The 18,657-nt window shown below is 40.8% G+C and overlaps 1 protein-coding gene across 10 annotated transcripts in view; it reads left to right on the forward strand.

Annotated features, from left to right (window-relative positions):
- The window catches only part of TOX (thymocyte selection associated high mobility group box), a 298,437-nt gene extending 279,982 nt beyond the window's left edge, over positions 1-18,455 (forward strand). For all 10 annotated transcript variants that reach the window (XM_079902017.1, XM_079902021.1, XM_079902023.1 and 7 more), the window contains 3 exons: positions 8,660-9,025; positions 15,853-15,998; positions 16,333-18,455. In XM_079902017.1, the coding sequence (XP_079758143.1) occupies positions 8,660-9,025; positions 15,853-15,998; positions 16,333-16,369 (549 nt within the window). In that variant the 3' untranslated portion in view covers positions 16,370-18,455. The remainder of the gene's footprint in view (positions 1-8,659; positions 9,026-15,852; positions 15,999-16,332) is intronic.
- The last annotated feature ends 202 nt before the right edge of the window (positions 18,456-18,657 follow it).

Below are 18,657 nucleotides of genomic sequence, written 5' to 3' on the forward strand. Positions count from 1 at the left end.
GCCAAAGCTCTGTGTCCGGTTCCCCAAGTTCTCACTGGCAATTTTGATTTGCTCCTCCAGAGCTACGTATTTTGGTACCAATTTTCTCTGCAATGTGTTTCATCCAACAAGGCCTTGTATCCCTGGGCCAACAGCTCTTGCCCTCGCTAATGTGTAACCACGTCAAGGCGGCTACTTCTCACTGCTTCCACTCCAGGCCCTAGTCTGCATCCCAGCCAGAGCTGCACAACACCTTTTCCACATCAGGCACAGGGCTTGGTGCTGAGATCCCAAAGGCGAGCACAACAGATCAGAGCGTTTCGTGATACTTGAGAGGTTTGAAACTATACTCTAAAATTAACTGCTTCTCACTACTCTAAAATTAGCTGTTTCTTACAGAACATAAACAAAAGAGAGAGGCAGCCAGCGAATATTGGTCCACCCGAGAGACTGAGTCATAGGATTAACAGTGCTCCTCTCCTTTCAGTTCCATTCTAGCTTAAATGAATTATATACCATCTAACCCGGTGTATTAATTAACATGACTCCGGACCCGAATAAAATTGAAGTCGTAGTAGAATATTCTGACCTTCGTACTTGAAAATGACAATACAGACACACTCTCAGCTGGACACCCAAGTTTTTTCAGTAACAACGCAAATACAAATGGCACCTTGCTATCGAGTAGCTTCTATGTGTCCCACGCTGTGCTCGGCATTTTACATAGATTTCTACTCATCATCACAATAACCCTACAAAGTGAGACTTAGCCCCATTTTCTAGACAGTGTCTAGGCAGAGAGACTAAGTGACTTCTAGAGTCTAAGAGACGAAGGCGAGGCTGGTGGTAGCAGAGGGAGAGCTCACACTCACTCTCCGGTTCCAAAGCTTGTAGGCTTTTCTCTGCCCTGGGTGACTGTCAATTTTTATATCTTTAGAACTGCGGCCTCTTATTATCCTCAGTAAAATTCTGTGCCAACTCTTACATGTTAGACAGCCAAGAGTAAAGGTGTTCTCGTTTAAATGAGGCTGGGGATGAGGGTAGAAGGCTGCTCCCTCCCTTCCACCCACCACCCACCGCCCACCACCAGAGGCCGGCCCGAGACCTTCAGAGGACGCTGGGGCCTGCGGAATGTTTAGGAAGCCCTGTTCTGTGCCTTGCTGTTCAGCTGTGCACGTGCTTTACCTAGTCACGTGGAGCCAGTGACAGACCCACCCAGGGTTAGATCTGCTCGGTGACAGACCCGCCCAGCACAGCCCCTCTGCCGTGGAAACACACGCGCAGTGAAGGACACAGGAAAGGGAGCCCACTGGCAGCTGCAAGCACAGCCCGGGTAAGACCTGGAAAAACTAACCTGTTCAGTTTTAGACTCTATGATTTAAAGAGGGAAGTTGGGGAGATTGCAGAGGAAAGAGTCATAAAGCAACTGAAAAGGGAGGGCGGGAGTTAGTAGCAGAGAAGAGTGGATTTGACATTACTAAGTCTGAAAAACACATATGTGGGCGTGTTCACCCCATGATCGGTGTCAGGCACGGGCAGTGGTTCCTTGTGCTCTGCTTTCTCTGAATCCAGAACAAGAATGGAGACACCATGTTACCCTAGAGGAATTTAATCTGAACAGGGAGCATTACCAAACTCTTGGATTATTTAGGCAAACAGTTTCTTTCCATTGAGAAATTTAAAAGCAGGAAGCAAAGGTTTATAAGTAAGGTCTGGAGAAGATCTTGAAGGTGTCTTCAGTACCTGTGCTTCCCCAGGCACCAAGGGAAGCATGAAAAACCTCTAACGCACCACCAGTGTCACACGAAACAAGTCCTCAGGGGGCAGAAACGTCCCCAGGCACTTGGGGCAGCTCCATCTGGGTTCAAATTCCAGGTTTCTCACTTCCTAACTGCTCGCTTTTATGCATGTTATTCAACTATTTAAAGTCTCAATTTTCTAACGTGTTAAACAGAGAAGATAATAGGACCTACATCATTAGGTTTCCATTAAAATAAAATAGGAAACTATATATAAACTGCATGATTCAGGATCTTGAACACAGGAAAGCACTTAATACCAGCAATTATTATTACTATCAGTTTTATGTTTAACGTTATCGATAGGTGCGCAAAGAACTAGGAAAGTTTTGTATATGATTCGCGATATCGCTGGATCATATTTTCAATGTCTGCAGGGCCTCTTCGATGTAAAGAAAATTTTAAAGTGGCATTAAAATAAGAAAAATTTGCTTCATACATACATTCTTTTATAAAGATAAAAATGATCTAGACGTTTAAAACAATCACCTACACGGGTTCCTTAACTGAAATGTCTTTATGGGCCTTTAGTTGAGGGAGCCTATGAATAGTCTGAGGGTCAAGGATATATGCCATGTGGAACCTGCGGCTTCTGGGCTGGAGTGGTTTTACCTGCTATTTCAGGTCGTTTTGGGTTGGACTGTTAAGTAAAGCTTAAGGAAATACAGTTTTTCCATAGACTCAGGAATTCCTAGACATGAGCCTAAATTACGTTGAAAGCAACGTATAACTTTAAAGCAACTGGAACTAGCTTTATCTTACCGCATAGACCAGAATTTACATTCCCAAAATGAGTGTTGCATTCAAAGGACTCACCTTGGGCGGCTACACACTTATCTTATGATGGCCCCAGAGTTCAGAAGGCTTTTGGCAGGTCCTCTTTTAGAACCGCACTCCACAAAGGTTTATGAGCCACCTTAGCAAATCAACATTGTCACATGGTTTTCACACCTCATTCTTTTCCCCAAACGTCACCCATATACATCCAACAGACTTGGCTTCAAGTGACTATTAGCTGTTTCCAAAAATCAAATTCACCACCAAAAGACAAAGAGTTGTCTGAGGATATGTAAAGCGATGTCCCACAGGCGCTGAGGCAAATCCTGTACGAAGTTCCCATATATTCCAAGTAAAAGCAGCATTATTGAAATAAGTGTACAGCTGCTCAGAAGTGCCAGGCTGGAAAGAGACAGTGTTTGGATGAATATGTTCTGGTATGTCCAGTATAAGTAATCAGATTCATGACTTTAAGGCCACACATCAAATATGAGATTTTGTCTGTACCTTGAGCTGGGGTGCCGAAACTGACAGAGGATGATGGAAGCTTTTTGTAATGTACAGTATAGGGCAGTGTTGAACTAAATTAAGTAAGTTCTCTGTTGCCATGACCGATAGTAAAGAAACACAATTCTCAGTTCAATTAAAGGATAGTAAATTTGAAACAAAAGAAATGATTTCTTTTTACAGGATGAAAGTAACTCATAGAATTCACGCCGTAGAGAGCTATTGAGACAAATACTTAGTCTGAATATGAAAATAGGATGGATCATTTTATGACTGTTAACATAAAATTTGCAGCTCTGTAAGCCCAGATCGTGATTTAAAGATAGTAAAATCTCATGCTTCAGGGTGTAAGCTAATCACCTGCAAGTACCAAGAAGAATTTTCCTTCCAAAAGTAACAATGCACAGTTGAGTGGGTGCATACAGTTCGTTTAATTTCCAGTGCATCAAGTATTGGTCAGCACTGGAAACAAGAATCAAATTAGATGAACTATTAATCTGATTTGGTTCAGCACCTCCTGTATTGTTATTTCCACTGGGCTTTATGTCTTGTGTTTATACTTTGCTGTTTTAAATAAAAATTGCTTTGTCAATCTTTCATTTTTATAGTACTTATCATCCCAGAAAGGGAGCATTTATAGACTATTTATAGACTATTATCTATTAGACTAGTCTATTATTTATAGACTATTATCTTATTATAGACTATAGACTATTATCTTCTTATAGACTATAGACTATTATCTTCATTATACAAAGTAAATGAGATTGAAACTATCCTGGACAATCAACAACTTGATTAATAAGAAGTACCTTAATGTTTATAGAGTCGTACCCTTTGTGAAAGACTACTGAAAAGACCCAAAAGGTCTTCATTGGGCCACACACACACACATTCCATTTTGCTTATAGAAAACATCCTTTAGAATCAGGGGCCCAAAAGAAAACAGGAAATAGAGCTTATAAACCAATAGCAAATACACATTCATCCCATGAAAATGTCACGTTCGAGGGTGGATTTTCAGTTGTGTGTACACTGATAGGGTCATATTTGGCAGGTGACCGACACAAAGCACACACCACTAAATAAAAGTGGTTAATGCATTTGAGATTAGAAACAAATTTAAATGATTTAGACTGTATGAGGAAGTAATTCTAGTTTCTGAATGGAAGGTATAGAGATCTTCATATACAATGTAATTATTTGCAAAATAGTAGCCTTGCTTTCATAGTTTAATTGGAAGAAACTGACAGTGAGAGTATATTAAGCTTATGATTTCTTCATATTTCCATTTAATCATGACGCTTTGCTGTGAATTCATGACACTTTGCTATGGAAAACAAACTTGTTCTGCCTATCTTCCAAAACAATGGAAAATGAACTTGTTCTGCCTATCTTCCAAAACAATAAAATATCTCTGTAATTAATAGGTGGTCTGTTGTATTAGTCTGATTAAGAATTCATCAGAAGTGAAGCTAGAAGCAGTTTTTTTTCCCTTTCTAAATGAGTGAATCTCTACATAAAGATACAAATTCTCAAAATATGGATGAAGCGCAGTAAGCTTCCCTGCTTCCTGCCATCCACCCAAGATCCAGTGGGGAACAAAGCACATGGTACCTAACCAAAGGGCAAAGCTAAGGGTTATAATTTCTCATTTCTTCTGGAAGGGTGTGGTTCATGATGAGAGCAGCGAATGAAGATCAATCTGATATTCTGTGGGTTTTCAAAGATTTCAGATCTTTCCTTACCCCTTAGGGAGAGGAACAGAATGTCTTGTCAGGGATATCAGCTAGGGCAACAGTGACTGCTTGAGGTATTGTTCAAGAACAGTCATTCAGTCACTCAACAAACATGTTTGTCTTCTCTATACTTAGCACTGTGTCAAATTCATGGGACACAGAAGATTCCAGTCCCGACCTTTAAAAAATCCTTTCCTGGGAATTCCCTGGTGGTCCAGTGGTTAGGATTCGTGCTCTCACTGCCGGGGTCCAGGTTCAATCCCTGGTGGGGGAACTAAGATCCTGCAAGCTGCGCAGCCAGAAAAAAAAAAAAAAAAAAAGCAGGACATCATGGTGAAGAGAGAATGCAGGAAGAGAACCCCCAGTCGAGTGCCTGCCATGTTTAGGCACGTAGCTAGATGTGTTATTATTTATCTTGTCATATTCAACGACTTTGAAAATATAGAGAAAACATGTAACTTCCCCAAAATTCTTTCTCTCTCTATGTTAAAAATTGTTTCAAGTATTGTCCAAATCCTTGGTTTTGGAAATCTGTTTACTTTCACTTCATTATTGTCCTTCTAGTGATTAAAAACTACTACTATTTCAAAATAGGTTTAACAGTACTGATCTCTACATGCTTTAGAATTGAGAAGACAAATGACAAACTAATGGCTGGATAGACAAAATGTTTTGTGTTTAGTTACTATGAGGAAGGAGTCTTCTCAAGGTTGGCAGTAAAGTACCTCAAGTAAGTTGCTGTCTGTTTCTGTATCTATCTGTCTATATCTCTATCTCTACATCTATCTGTCATCTAACTATACATCAGACCGCATGTTGTTATTTAGAAAGTGGAATTCAGGAGAATTTGGTTCATGGTTTATTTTGAATTTGCCTTAATGTATCCATGCCTTAGCTCTTCCAGGCTATAGCTGAGAAGTTACCGACTTCCTAATTCCTTCAGGAAGTAGTGTCACTGTCCTTGGCCTAGAATATGAAATTCTCTATGCAGATAGTATTCCAGTAAACATGAAACAAAGGATAATTTTGGTTTTACACCTGGATGGATGTAATTTATATATGCATTTGGGGGCAATACAAGTTAGTTTATTTGAGGCAAGAAATATGACTATTTAAATTGAAATGTATGTTCTATTTGTCATTTTTAATATGCATGTGTAATTCATTAATTCTTCTTCTGAACCAGTGTTTTCCACTGAAGACTATTTCAGTGAAATGGCCCACTGAGGAAAGACTTCTGTGATGGTCCCTTGGAGATTCACAGTGTACATTAACACACTCAAGGCTCTGACAAGTCCTGCAGGAGAGGCCCCCTCTTAACCTGATGTGGCCCAGTGCTCTTCCCACACATATTTTGTCATGGAAACTTGTTTTTTAAGGACATTTATGTTTCCACAAACCCCCTCTAATACAACTTGGAAACTGTCGGTGGGGGGCCAAGTGGCAAAGTCCCTAGAGCTGCTTTGCCAGGACTGGCTTCTGGCCCATGAAGCCAGCCAACTGCTTGCCTAGCATCTGTACCCACTACAGTCAGTGATTTCTAAGTGTAGCATAACCTATCCCTTTAGGTTCGTTTAATTTAAATATGTTTTTAATTACCTTGTTGGAATTCCTGGGACGATCGTATGATCATATCTGAACCTGTCATGCTGTGTTCCCATACACACATACGTGTTCATACAAGGTCAGGCTGCCTATCCACTGCTCTGTGTGTACCATATCACTAGATAATGATGTGATTATTGGCTACAGAAATACAAAGTGAAAACATTTTACAACTCCACAGATTTTATAGTTTTGGCAGTATGGGAATCGTGAGTGATTTTTCTCCCGTTTACATGAAAGCAACTATAAGGCCACGAAGAAGACACACTAACATGTATTAATTTTTGTAGCTATCTGGTCATTGTGCAATTGCTCCTTTCCTGCATGAAGTTGATGCAGTATGTAACTAAATATGAAATTAGCCCTTCTGTGCTAGGTCAGAGAAGAGGGAATGCAAACACAGTGAGAACACTTTGCCTCGTGACTTAAACGCACAGACACACAATAAGCACATAATCTCCTTGGCATCTATGGAATGACTTTTGCGGCGTATCACTGCAGTACCCGTTATTCCGATGTAAAGCTAGTCACTGTTTACACAGCCCGAGTTAACCCATTTGACCTTTTCCTTGAATTGTTCACTGCTCTGCACATCAACAATAAGAATTTTTAAATGGAACCAAAAAAAGAAAATGACTTAAGTTTTTTTTTTTTAATTGAAAGCACCTTTTAGGTACTACATTTCATAAAGCTTCTTTGGTCTAAAGCCTCCCCCTGAAAATGTTTGTGAACAGTTTTTGACCTTTTTCATGTTAATGCGGAAAGCAGGGAGTCTGAATGTCTATTCCTATTTCAGAAAATCTGCATCACTACTAACACAGAGAAGAATATTATAATGAGAGGATTCTTTAGAGGAGCTTGGATTCTTTAGGGTTCACCTTACTATCTACTCTGCCTGGAGTCAAATCAGAGTCTCACAGGACCCCACGTCTCCATGGCTGACATGTTTTTAGAGACGGCAGTTGCGTCCTTCCCATAGGGAGAGGATGTGAGGCCGCCAGTGCTCACCCCAGCCTGGCCTCCTCCGCTCAGCACATGGGCAGCACCGTTCTTACTGCGGCTCTCACTCAGTTTTCCTACACCGTTGGGAGGAAATGAGTTGCGTCGCTGGCTGCCTTGTGCAGTGAAGTTCCCACGCGGAGTTTCATGTCGCTGTGCATGATGAGCCAGACTCGTGAACGTGCCCGTCTGTCCACGGTGCTGTGCGGAGACCCAGCAAGGGAGCCCAGGAAGGCCCTACAGTTCTGGGTAACAAGAAGCTCATGCTGACTTATCAACGGAAGAAGCATGACATCAAGGTCACAGAACAAGGGCACAGATGCATCCTCAAGACCTTGTTTTGACCAAGTGACTTTTTTCTCCAGAAGGACATTTCAGCATTTTCTTTCTCCAGCTGGTCTCACCTTTCACCATTTGTTTATCAGCCTCTTCCTCTCACCAGAAGCAGGCAGGTTCATGCCCAAGAAGAAATGCTTTGGGGTTCATTCTTGACGCTTTTCAACTTCCACTGAAATGTCTAGTTTTTAAGTCAATTAAAAGATTACTAGGAAATGACCGTGTGAAGGTGTGAAAAAAGTTAGGGCAAAATTGTATTAATTTATGATGGAGTCTAAAATTTCTAAGAGAGATTATTTTTATCCAGTTCATTATTGAGGATAATTCATCACCAACTCTTCAAAAAATCAAAATGTGTTCTATGGTTACTTTGAAGACATATTAATGTGGTTTTATATGACTTCAGAAAGGTATTTTTGAACACTTTTCTCCCTTATTCAGTTCCATCAACCAACTTTGTTTCTTTGTGCAAATATCTATGCCAAGGCTCTTTGAGAATATAAAATGGAAAAATAAAAAACTAAACGTACAACCAACAGAAGAACTCCAGAAGTGACTTCCTTTCCAAGTGAGCCACACTGGCTGGTAATTCCTATTAGGGCACTGATGACATCCACCCCACCCCTCATCTTTTTCTCTCTCTTTGGATGATGAGAAAAGTCACCAAATTAGAGCTTAGCATTTAAGCAAAGAAAAAAAATGTCATCATACGTCGTTTTGGATTTTATAAAAGAGGTGCAACGAGCTCAGACGTGCATAAAGTCACGTGAAGTGATGAAGGAGGGGTTTTTGAGAGTCAGGAGTAGTAACAGGTGTTGATTCACGTGACGTTCACGAGTGAACTCAGAGCATCTTCCTAAGGAAAAGCAACACCCGTGCGTCTGTCTCTTAACTCTGTTCTTGTTTGTTCCTCCACAGAGCTACAGCGAACCCGTCGACGTGAAGACATCTCAGCCTCCGCAGCTGATCAATTCAAAGCCGCCGTCAGTGTTCCCTGGGCCCAGCCAGGCCCACTCAGCTCTGTACCTAAGTTCTCACTATCACCAACAACCAGGAATGAACCCTCACCTAACCACCATGCATCCCAGTCTCCCCAGGAGCATAGCCCCCAAGGCCAATAACCAAATGCCAGTGACTGTCTCGATAGCAAACATGGCCGTGTCCCCCGCCCCTCCCCTCCAGATCAGCCCGCCTCTTCACCAGCATCTCAACATGCAGCAGCCCCTTGGCACCCAGCTCCCCATGCAGGTCCAGCCCGCCTTACACTCCCCCACCATGCAGCAGGTACGTGCCACGCCGCACCGCGCACGGGACTCCCCTTCGGAGGTGCTGGAGGGTCTGTTCATCCAGCGGGGATGGGGTGGGGGGGCTTGTCCGTTCTTCTGTTTAAGTGGAGAGAGAATGGAAGATCTTCAACAGATATCTGCTTCCCGAAAAGTAATTCACAGGGGAATTGGGCAGCCTCATACGATCACAGTAGCTTCTGCTTTTCATAATCCCTGGCTTCTTTCCCATGATACCCGTTTTGCTTCATGTTTCTAATCACCCTTCCTGTTTTCTGCCTCTTGAGTAAAGTACATTTGTTGTTTTCAGATGCCACTACTGCTAAAGATCTCTTTGGGGTTGAGAATCTGCCTTTAAAATATATGCATATATTGTTTGGAAATGAGAAAGTCTTGATGATACGCCCATTGAGTCCAATAAGTGCTGCAAGATGAAACCAGGCCGACTATTTCTAGTCAGAAATATCAAATTTGGTACACCCTTAAGAGTCCTAAGAAATGAAAATGTTAACCAGAGTTTTATTTAAAAATGGATATCTGGCTTCTACATAGATCAGAAAACACAGGAGGTTTGGAAGCCTCCCTGCCCACCCCCCAGTGATGGAAACCATTTGTGTGCAATCTTAACTTTTCTTTGAAATCAATTTTTCCTTTTGGATTTTGGTGTTATTTTAAAATTTGGGAATAAGGAGCAAATGATGTAAACTGAACGTAAAGCATTTAAAAATCCTAAAAACTTGTTTTAACAAAATAGATCAAGGTAAAGCCTATAAAACATACCAAATCAATCTCTCACTTTTATAATCCAAGGACTCTGTTGTCCCAGAGCTGTAATTAAATGTGCAAGCGTAGCCCTCCTGTGGGAGCGACGTCTAGCCCTCTGTGGACTTCGAGCCTAGAGTCTGCCACAGTGGGGTGGAGAGGAGGCAGAAAGAGCAGTCCAATATGGTAAATTCATCTTTAGTGTTGTCGTCATTGACAGGGTTTCCAAGAGGTGACAGTGGCCAACCTTAATACGTTACCTTACCTCATCTTTAATTTCAGAAAATTTACAGCGCAGGTCCTGATGTTGCCTTCATCTCACAGGTGAGGCGACTCAGCCTCAGCAGAGTTGAGTAACATGCCCGTAAGGTCAGAGCTGGAATTCAAACCCAACTCTGTTCAGCAATCAGAGCCTAGATTTTTTTTTTTTTTTTAATTTATTTTTGACTGTGTTGGGTCTTCGTTGCTGCGCGCGCGCTTTCTCTAGTTGCGGCGAGCGGGGGCTACTCTTCGTGGCGGTGCGCGGGCTTCTCATTGCGGTGGCTTCTCTTGTTGTGGAGCTCGGGCTCTAGGCACACGGGCTTCAGTAGTGGTGGCGCACAGGCTTAGTTGCTCCACAGCATGTGGGATCTTCCCGGACCTAGGGCTGGAACCCGTGTCCCCTGCATTGGCAGGCGGATTCCCAACCACTGTACCACCAGGGAAGCCCAGAGCCTGGATTCTTAAACGCTAGGCCTGCTGCCTCTCACTCTTAATCATTCTTGTAAATCCTTAACAGTTTCTTCTAAGAATTGGGAGGGTCTTTACATCCTAGTTAGTTCTGAGATTGAATGGTTGTGGAGAGCAAAGGACTCATCTCTTTACTGAAGTCTTCTTTGGTCCCTAAGCCAGGGATATTGATAAAGCTCAGACAACTGACTTACCTGTTAGCAGACTGGCTGTCGACCCACTGGGGAAAAGCCAACCTCCATCCACCACCTTGCCTTGTCTACAGCAGGGTCAAAGGGTCCAATTGCCATTCTTTCCGTCAGACGTTACTCTCAATAAGAGGGATGCTCTTTGGGTGTCCTCGCATTTTAATGAACCAGTAGTGTTTGAGTGAAGAGCTAACACCTCGAGGGACTCGACCTTCAGTCATGTGTTTTGAGTCCTGTCTAGGTGTGCTGCCTGCCTGAGGGCCCGTGTTTTGCTCACAGTGCTGTAGTGAGGGGTGTTTCTCCTCAGAGAAAAGAATACGGAAGTCACGGTCCCCTCCCCGAGCTGAGGGCCAGAGCTCTGTGCAGAGAGAACACCTTTCTACTAATGTATCCACTCAGAGACAGTTCATTTTCCATTTATTCTCATACCTTAGATGAGCTGGCTGTGACCAACATTTCAGAATTGCATAAGGCCACACGCGGAAACGTAAGAGATGTGTCTTTCCGTATAGAATCTTAACTGAATAGGAAAAAATAGAACAGATTACATTGGACAAGTTACTCATCAATTTTTAAGTCAGTTCTATTAGTGCATCTCAGAAAGTGTTCTTATTGAGACAGTAGGACCTGATTTCAATTTACATTAATAATAGAAGACAAAATGGCATGAACCCAAAGTGGAGAGGCAATACAGCTGCAGAGACCACAGTGACTGAAATCACTTTTAGCGATTCCTTGATCATTGCAGATAGTCAATAAAATAATTGTTGAAGGGACAAATGAACAAATGAGTGAATAAAAAATTAGTAGTAAAAGTTTAAATATTGGAAGAAATTACAGGCTTGTTTGTAGAATCCCAAATCCTTGGAAGTTTTAAATCTTTTCATTTATTCAAAAAAGATTAATTGAACCCCTTAACATGTGCCAGGCACTGTCTGGGCTCTAGAAAGTGAGTGAGTTGTGAACCCATGGAGCTCACATCAGATTTGGGGCAGGGGGGTGGCAGGTAGTAATAAGATAAACAGATAAATAACTAGGATCCCATGGAAAAAATAAAACAGGGGGGCAAACTGCAGGGTGTGTAGAGGAACGGCAGGTCTTTTGCTGGGATGGAAAAAGAAGGCCCCTCTCAAGAGCAGGTGGATGAGAAGAGGAAGCAGCCTTTAAGAATCAGAAGGTGCGGGCTTCCTTGGTGGCGCAGTGGTTGAGAGTCCGCCTGCCGATGCAGGGGACGCGGCTTCGTGCCCCGGTCCGGGAGGATCCCACATGCCGCGGAGCGGCTGGGCCCGTGAGCCATGGCCGCTGAGCCTGCGCGTCCGGAGCCTGTGCTCCGCGACGGGAGAGGCCACAGCAGTGAGAGGCCCGCGAACCACAAAAAAAAAAAAAAAAAAAAAAAAGAATCAGAAGGTGGGAAGGGTAGATACCAGCAGAGAGCAGTAGCAAGGAAAAGGGGCTCCTGGCTGGAGGACCTAACTGGGAGGGGCGTGGCTTGTGCAGATGTGGAAAGGAGGCCAGTGGGGAGCCTGGCGAGGAAGGGCGAGTGGTGGGCAATGAGGTCAGAGTCATGGGTAGGTCACTGGAGTAGGATCCTGCAGGTTAAGGGGGCTGGAAGCCCCAACGAGTTGACAGCCCTACAGTCAGGATCAGAGAGTCAGTCCATCACCGCTCCATGTCACTCAGCTTATTACAGTCACAGCGGTCTGTGGGGCCAGTGTTCATGTCATCCAAGTGGGTCTTTCCTGTGGTTGTAGAGCTAATGAATGGGATTCGACCTGTCTGGTCCATCATCTTTATCCTGACAATGTTTGCTTCCTGGGCACGGGGGCCATGTTCCCATTTTCAAACACCAAACAAAGAAAAAAAGAGAAGGAGAAAGTTAATGGCTCCTGTATTTTTAAAGTAAAGTTTCATATTTCATTATTACTTTAGTTATTATCCTTTGGAAAATGAATGTATCCCACAAAAATGATTGTATAGTCCACCAGGAGTAATAGTTTTTTGTTGGTTTTTTTTTTCCTGGAATAATATTTTATACAGTAAGCCCATAGACCTGGGGTTTTTTTGGTCCAATTTTCTTCTTTTTTTTGTTCACTATATTGTCGAATGATGTTAAGAGAAAAAAAATCATTAATATCTGTCAACTTCCTTTATAACCTTAAGAAAAAAATCTTTGTATGGTATCACACAGACAGATTTTCAATTTCCTTGTGTAATAAACAGCTGCTTTAGGATGTGGGTATAATTTAAAGGTTTAAAAAAATCACATTGAGATTGATGAATAAATCAGTTGTGAAGACAAAAACATTGATGCCTGTTGAAAATACCTCTCCAGACAGGCAGGAAATGAAATTAGTTCCCAGTAAAGTGTGGATATGAAGATCACTGTTTGGTATTGCTGCAGGCTTTTTTAGGACTTGCTGTGGTGGCACAACAAAACTGCTAGGGCTACAGAAATCTAATTAAAGAGCAAATGTCCCTTCTGACATCAAATTAATCTTTATCATGTTTCCTATTTTTATTTCAATCTGGCACCAGAAAATGAAATTTAAAATTCCAGGCATGCTACAAAACAGTTGGTGATTTTTCTCTTGAGCATTAAAATGCAAAATATTCAGCCTTGTTTAATTAGACTGCTAAGCAAACAGTTTTTCAGAAATTTATATCATCATTGTTGTTTCATATTTACATCAGTAATAAAAACGTCCGTAGTTCTGGGTTTCACCTCAGCATCTCTTAATACAGTCTTCAGAAGAATGTTTCATTTTCTAAATTGAAAGCAAGTGAAATAATGGTCTTCAGGCTTTGCTTGTATTTTTCTTGGTCCTTGGTTGTTTTAATACTAGTGATCTTAAATTTAGGCATTGAAGTTAGCTGAATTTTAAATCTTTGAGCTTTGTAGATAACGCATAATTTTGGCTTTATAAACTGAAGTTACCCATTTAATCTTAAAGTGATCACTTAAAAACTAATGTTCTCCTGATATTCTCTCTCCCAAGCTTGAGGGACCATGTTCATTGGATAGGAAAAAAAAAACAATGGTCATTTCCGTTTTTTGATTGTGTGGTGTTGGGTGGAAGCAGGTTGATTGATTTTTATTTATTTTTTGCTTTCTCATATGTTTCCATACCTTCAACACGAGATATTTTCAACTACTCTGTTTTTGAGACTTACTTACTTTTAGGTTACGTATTGTTGATTGTGCAAAAATCCAACGTGGAGAACTTTACATTAAAAAGATAGGAAAGCCTTGGTATTTACACAATTATATTCCCCAGGCCTTTCCAAGATTAGCATCAAATAGTCAATGTTAAAATTTATTTATTGGAACACATGATTTATTGACCCACTACTGTGGGTTCGACCCTGAGAATATCCAGTAAGCAACACAAACAGTCTCTGGTCACTGGGCAGCCCTGATGACGGGGCTGAAATAAGAGTCAGCGCGAGGCTCTTCTCTCTGGGGACGTTTTCCTGCTGTCTGCCTAGCATCACACAGCATCACATGAGACACTCGGGGAAGAGGTCCAGAAAGCTGGACAGTAAGCCCCATAAAGACATTATGGGACCATAATGAAATGGATAGAGTTTGCCGAAGCCAGTGAAACTCCTTGTGTCACAGGGGTACAGGATGGTCTGGAGAAAGAGAGAATGCCAGCCTGGAAAGGCCTGGAGAACCAAATATCCAGTTATATACCTCTCACTTCTCACCCCCCTATTTTGGAAAATGTTTATGGCTGGAGCTGCAGGTGCTGTCTGCATAAACAAACTTACCTCCCACAAGCCAGTTGTTAGTTTAGGAAACATTCTATTCCTTCTAGTCTGTGTGAGGTCACATAGCCCAGCTGGCTGAATACTCTACTTTTCAATGATTTGTCTTTCATGAGCAGCTTTGGTGGGAGTTTGCGTGGACATTGGCTTGAAGTCTTTATCACTTGAATGGAAAATAAATTAATATCTTAAAGCCAATATTGAGAATTGAGGACATTTGATAATAGATGTCTTTGAGTCTTCACCCAAGGTACCCTCAAATGAGTGAAAGTCTAAGGAAATAGCCTTAGTTGAAAATCAATTTTCTGTTCATTCTGCTGAATTTTTTTAAAAAGGTAAAAATCTCAACAATATTATGCCTTCAGAAGAAGCTCTCTGCAAGTAAATAGAGAATGATTTGTTTTCAAATCCCTTGATTTTTCAGTGGTTAAAAACCATGTATGAAATCTGCTGCAAAAAGAGACAGCCACGAGATTAATTAAGTTGCTTTTTTAGTCATTTCCAGTAAAGCTTGCTTATGCTGCTCTTGAATTCACCAGATAAGCTAAAAATAAATCTTAGCGTATAATGCTTTTTGTTTACCAGATATAGCTATCTACTTCAGAGATTCTGTCCTTGAATTTTTAATAGCTCTGCAAGGATTAAAAGTCAACACTTCACCATACCAGTGTATTAAAAGAACCTTCCTGAAGTCTGATTATTATTTAGTTAATAGACTTTTCAATTAAAAAATATTTGCTCTGTCTTATACTTTTCCTTCTCTGTGTTTTCCACTGGCAAGTTGTTTTGAATCTCCTTCCCTGTATTAGTCCAACAACTGTTAAAAAGCTTTGGTTGAAATTTTTAGCTGAGAAAGAAGTACAAATAAAAGAAGAAGCAGATGGTCCCTTTGTGATTGACTGAAGAAAAAGGGTTTTGAGAACAATATGTGAATAGGTGTAGTCTAATAAAACACTCAGCCACCTGCTGCCTGGATCCTTCAAAAAAGATTCTGTTGCATATTCTGGGGATTAACTATTAATGTATCCTTAGGTTTGATAGAAAACATAAACTCTGAGGGGTTTAGGGCCTTTCCCCTTTGTTTTGATTGAGTTGGCTTTTCTAAATTTTAAATTGCTTCTAAATTCAATTTATCTGCTCAAGAGTATAATTTCAAGGTTTTCTAACACATGGTTAAATGAAGGAAAGGTAAAAAGGATGGGTGGTGGGCACTTCCTTTCCATCTTTGTTTTAAGTTTTCTGCGTCCTTGGGATAAGCTTGCCCTTTCAGGGACACTAGCAAGAAGGCAGTAGTGTTTGCAAACAATGGATAAATATTTAGGTGCTTTTCTTCCTTAAAAGGCACTTTGATCCTTATTTGTGGACTTGCTTTCCCTTTCAGGGATTTAATCTTCCCGACTATCAGACTATAATCAATCCTACGTCTACAGCTGCACAAGTGGTCACCCAGGCCATGGAATATGTGCGCTCTGGGTGCAGAAATCCTCCCGCCCAGCCCGTGGACTGGAATGACTACTGCAGTAGTGGGTAAGTGGCCAGCCATCGCCACCTGGTGGCAGACAGCTCTCCTAGCAGGCATGTTGTGCCCTGCTCTCTGGTCGTTGGAAAGATCCGTCATTTCTTCCTGCTTTACAAAAGATAATCTAGAACGGTTCCGTGTTCGTGAGAGCAGAAATTTTTAAGCATCCTTCCAACCATTCCAAGAATAAATGCCTTTAGATCCTGTTGGCTTTTACTGTGCACTTTCCCAGTGCCCAACTCCACCCCTCAAGCTAGAGCAGACAGACACGTCCCCCTTGGTCACCTGTAGCAAGGCTGTCCTGTTAACAAGGCATCATTTGTCTGTTTTCTCTTCGCACAGGGGCATGCAGAGGGACAAAGCACTGTACCTTACCTGAAAATCCGAACACCTCTTCTTTCCACTGAGGCATTCAGGGAAGTCTTTTCACCGTGGATTGCTTTGTATAGTCAAGGCAGTTCTCCATTTTATTAGAAAAATACAAGTTGCTAAGCACTTAGGACCATTTGAGCTTGTGGGTCACCCACTCTGGAAGAAATAGTCATGCTTCTTTATTATTTTTTTAATCCTTTATGGACATTGTTTTTCTTCTTCCCTGAAGGAAATTTGGACCATTCAGATTTTATGTTGGTTTTTTGCTGTGAAGTGCTGCGCTATAGTAACTGCCTTAGCAACTATAGATGTCTTGGATAAAAGTCCTGGATTTTCCATTGGTTTTCATAATGGGTGTTTATATGAAACTACTAAAGACTTTTTAAATGGCTTGATGTAGCAGTCATAGCAAGTTTGTAAATAGCATCTATGTCACACTCTCCTAGAGTATAAAATGTGAATGTTTTTGTAGCTAAATTGTGATTTGAAACTGGCTCATTCCAGTTTATTGATTTCACAATAGGGGTTAAATTGGCAAACATTCATATTTTTACTTCATTTTTAAAACAACTGACTAATAGTTCTATATTTTCAAAATATTTGAAAAAAAAACCGTATTCCCAAACGATTTTCATTTAAAAACAAATTGGCTTTGTCTCATTGATCAGACAAAAAGAAACTAGTGTGAAGGGAAGTGCAAACACGTTTATTTTGTACTGCAGAAAAATTGCTTTTTTGTATCACTTTTTGTGTAATGGTTAGTAAATGTCATTTAAGTCCTTTTATGTATAAAACTGCCAAATGCTTACATGGTATTTTATTAGATGCAGAAACAGATTGGAAACAGCTAAATTATAACCTTTACATACGGCTCTGTATCATTATTTCTTCATACTGTGTCTGTATTTAATCTTTTTTTATGGAAACTGTTGCGCCTATTTATGAAATAATAAATATAGGTGTTTGTAAGTAAATTTGTTAGTATTTGAAAGAGGTTTCTTTGATGTTTTAACTTTTGCTGGCCAAAAAAAAAAAATTCACGCTTGGTGTGAATACTTTAGTTTTTACAGTGAATAAAGCCAAATCTACTTTTCATTTTAGCAGCAAACTAAAGTAACCAACCCTTATTTCTATATTTCTTTGGTTCACACAAACGAAAAACTATGATATTTAAGAACTTTCTTCATAAAATAGAACAGAGAATCGCCCTAGAAGTCACATAGGCTCCAAGGCTAAACAGATGGGTCTCTGTCTGAAAGAAAAAGGTGGCTTCTTGGTTCTCAGCTGGTTTTAGTCAATCCGTAAACTCCCTCCCCTCCCCACAAAAAAGAATTAAAGTCAAATCAATCAAATTCTGCAAGCTGCATGCTTTTCACAAAATCCAGAAAACATTTAGGAATTAAACCGGGGGTTGGGGGGGAGGAATGAAAGGGGAAGCATACTGTCAAGAATATATCTAAAAATGAAAGGTGAGTAACCAGACAGGAAAAAGGAAAGGGGAAGCAGTCCCAATTCGAAAACCGTTGATAGAAATTGAGGTTCTTGCTGTCATTTGTGCCTCTACAAGCTACTGTCTTTTCAGAATTCCTGGGTCTTCCAAGAGAATTCTGAGGGTACTGGAGATCTGCTAAAGAACAAAAAGCTTCGAGAATCTGGCTGAAGGTTTGCATAGCTTTTACATCAAAAAGAGCAAATTACACCCTTACAGAGGGTTCTATCAAGAAAGCTAGTCTGGTTGGAAATCAAGAGAATGGCTGATGTCTTTTTCGCGGAATGTGTGAAATAAACTTAGCAATTTAACTAAATACAAATATATGCATTGTGTAATCCAGTCAGAATTAAAAAGACAAAAGGTATGCTTGCTTTGGAATGACTTTAGGCATTGTACAACCTCGAATCAGCTGAGCATGTAATAACAAATAAATAATGCAGATCCAATGTGATTACTAAAGTGACTGTAGCTGAGAGCTCTAATTTTCCTGTCTTGAAACTGTATAAGAACTCGTGTGATTAAGTTCACAGTTTATTGTTTGTCTGTTTAGTATTTTAGAAATATACCAGTGCTACTAATTACCTAATGTCTTTTATTTATTATATTATGATAAAGTAACATTTGCCCTTGTGTTAAGTCTATACTGAGAAGGTAATTACCGGGGTGAGAACAACCAGCTTTGACTTTGACAGGTGGGTTGTACAGGAAAGTACAATGTTGTTTACAGTTTTTCTAGAGCAGGTGTGCAACCAGGGTAGAGAGAGTATTGAAACTTGATACCAAAAACAGTAAAAAATAAACAA

This window comes from Stenella coeruleoalba (genome assembly GCF_951394435.1).
Source record: "Stenella coeruleoalba genome assembly, chromosome: 17".
Taxonomy (NCBI): domain Eukaryota; kingdom Metazoa; phylum Chordata; class Mammalia; order Artiodactyla; family Delphinidae; genus Stenella; species Stenella coeruleoalba.